General features: G+C 45.3%; 1 protein-coding gene across 1 annotated transcript in view; it reads right to left on the reverse strand.

The window, feature by feature from the left end:
- FAM167A (family with sequence similarity 167 member A) overlaps positions 1–679 on the reverse strand; it is a 9199-nt gene extending 8520 nt beyond the window's left edge. Inside the window, exon 1 of the mRNA XM_018572152.1 lies at positions 185–679. Within this exon, the coding sequence (XP_018427654.1) occupies positions 185–550 (366 nt within the window). The 5' untranslated portion in view covers positions 551–679. The remainder of the gene's footprint in view (positions 1–184) is intronic.
- Positions 680–3010: the final 2331 nt, after the last annotated feature.

Below are 3010 nucleotides of genomic sequence, written 5' to 3' on the forward strand. Positions count from 1 at the left end.
TCCTTGTCCTGATCAATATTATGGATTATTCTTATGAAATCCAACCAAACTAACGTGCAAAGTATGTGACCCATTACATAGAGCCCTTAATGGACAATGTTATCTTCTCATTTCCAGCAATAGACAATTGATTTCTTTAGTACATTTCCTACTGCAGTTAAAGGAGAAAATAAAAACCACTTACCAGCTCCTTCCTTAGCCAGGTAAGGGCTTCATCAATACTATCAAAGCCGTGTATTTTCTTTGACTCCGGAGAGTTCTGTTTGGGGGCACCCGAGATTTCCTGAATCTGTTTCAGCTCGAGTGGTGCTAATGTCTCGTCATCACCTTGGCCGGTTTCCTGAACTTCTTGTTCCACGGGAGCTTCTGGGTTCTTCCACGGCTGATCCTCGAGCTTTGCCTTCCATTCTAGGTACGATGGCCTACGGGTTTCTAACCTCAGCTTCTCCGTCAGGGCCTTCAAGTTCCTTAGGTGGTCGTCACCTGGTGGGATGGAGCTGCTCTCTGCATCATGGTCCACTTCCTCTACTTGAATCTTTGGTAATGACATGACGTTAATCCTTGCGAAGCCCGATGGTGGTAATAATTATTTACGCGGTCCCCATGGTGCTTCTGGCTGGTCTCACCAACCATCTGCTGCTCCCATTTTAATATACCTTCTGCTGACTCATCAACTTGACTGTAACGCCTAAAATAACAAAACGCCAAGTGATTTAATTAAAGCATAACTCACTCAGCAAAGAAAATTACACACATGACGTAACAATAATCACACATTCATTAGAGAAAGACAATGAAGGTAACACTGTTTCGCATTTAAAGATAAACAGAATTATTAAAACAATAAAAAATAATCCAGTGAGCGTGCAATGACATGTTTGATAGGTTACAGACAGCACCTGGAAAAGGGACAGGATAGAGTATTCTGAAAAGCAATGGGTCCATGTTAAGCTTAAAGGAGAACTATGGGGTCAGGGCTTTTCCCATAGTTCTGCTTAGGGTAACGGGAGGACACAAACTAGCGTCCTCCAATCACCCTAAGCTCAGTATATAGAGAGCTACAGCTCGCGGTATAATGAGACGCCACAGCTGAAGCGGATCCCGACAATTATGTCTGGATCCACCCAGCTGCGTGAGTGACAGCTTGCTCTGCCTATCTAGAGGCAGAGCCAGCTGTACCCGCCCCTCCGACGTCCGTTCCGCCAGTCAGTGCTGGGGGATCCAGCCCCTCCCCTGTCATGGCAGAGAGCCGTGACAGGATCGAGAAGTGAGCGAACGCCGGTATGTGTTCGCTCACCTCCCGATCTACTGAGCCGACCTGTGCCAGTCTCATTGTCACAGGTCGGCTAGAACTATGAGGATGAGTGAAAAGCACCCACCTCATAGTTCTCTTTTAAATCACTTACAATGGATGCTGTTTCTTAATATATAAAAGTTTTAGCTGCCTACAAAATCAGCTGGTCCTCTGAGCACTGCCCCTGATATCCTGGTTTAGGGTGGCTCCTTTCCCTTGCAGGGTCCTACAAAGCTAACCTTGTATATGCTAGTAAGCTGTGTGTGTCCCTACAAACACACAGGGGTGGCAAGGCAATCCACTCCCTTACGCCCTGCTTCTCCATCTACTAGCTTTTCCAAGCTAGTAGATGGAGCTGCTGTAGACCTTGCTTTCCCTAGTGACCTTATTGCCCGCAGGAAGTTCAGGGAAGAAAAGCGGAGAGCTACAGAGCTATTTTCTTCATTTATTATGGTCAGGACTAAAAAAACAGGCAGTCCTCCCCGGGTTACATATAAGATCGGGACTTTAGGTTTGTACTTAACTTGAATTTGTATGTAAATCGGAACAGGTACATTTTTAAGTGTAACTCCAGCCCAAAAAAACATTTTTTTAGTTTTGAATAGCACATGTAAGGGTCACGTTTGTTTTGCTGTCTGTTCCCCATGTTCAGAAGATTATAATACAATTTTAAAAAAACTTTTATTTAAAAAGACACACCAACAAAAAGTTTTTTTCTATTTTTAACTTTATTTTATAAACTTAATTTTTTTTTTTACTTGTTTGCATTTTTAATTTTTATGTATTTAACTTTTTTACCTTTTACATTTTTTGTCTTTTTTTAAAATGTTCCTTTAATGCTGGGAGCAATAGCCCACCTGCTATTGGATATCTCAAATTGCAATAGCCAATAGCAGGCTGGCTATTGCATCTGCCTGCTGTCAATCAGCAGAGGGAGGGGCCTGAAGGAGAAAGTTCTCTATCAGGTCCTCCATGCTGATTGACAACAGGCAGTGGGCGGGTGCAATAGCCAGCCTGCTATTGGCTATTGCATTTTACAATATCCAATAGCAGGCTGGGTATGTCTCATAGCCTGCAGATGAAGAGGAGGCAGGGGGGCTGGGCAGAGGAGCAGCGGCCGCACCGGAGGAGCGTCGGACAGGGGGAAGAGAAGCGGATGGACCGGGAGAGGAGGAGGAACCGGCCGGAACAGCAGCGGAGGTACGGGGAGCAGCGGAGGAATGCAGTGGTCTGTGTCCCTGCTGCCTCCGCCAACACAGGTGGGGAGAGCAGCGGGGACTTGAAGGGACACAGGCCGCTGCAGCCACAATTCTCCTAAATGTAACAGCAGCCGCCGGCCCGGGGACATACAGCTGTCACTCAGTGTCACCGGCTTTACTACAGTTCATTGTACAAAGTTTTTTTACAATGAACTGCAGTAAAGTCTGTGACACTGAGTGATAGCTGTATGTACCGGCGCTCACGGCTGCCGGTACATTTAGGAGAACTGTGGACCTCGGTCCGTAAGTACGGGTTGTCCGTGAGGCGGACGTCTGTAAGTTGGGGACTGCTTGTATCTCATTTATTTTTCTTTAGTCAGGTGAATATTATGTATTCTAATATGGAGGCAGTAGATGGAGCTGTAGGATCATTTTAGTGTTTTTTTCCAGTTTCTACTTACTTTTTGTAGTTAAAAAAAGTCTGTTGGTCACAGAGCTCAGTAACTCAAGCTACAAT

Source organism: Nanorana parkeri, unplaced genomic scaffold (genome assembly GCF_000935625.1).
Source record: "Nanorana parkeri isolate BGI_ZX_2015 unplaced genomic scaffold, ASM93562v1 scaffold1953, whole genome shotgun sequence".
Taxonomy (NCBI): Eukaryota; Metazoa; Chordata; class Amphibia; order Anura; family Dicroglossidae; genus Nanorana; species Nanorana parkeri.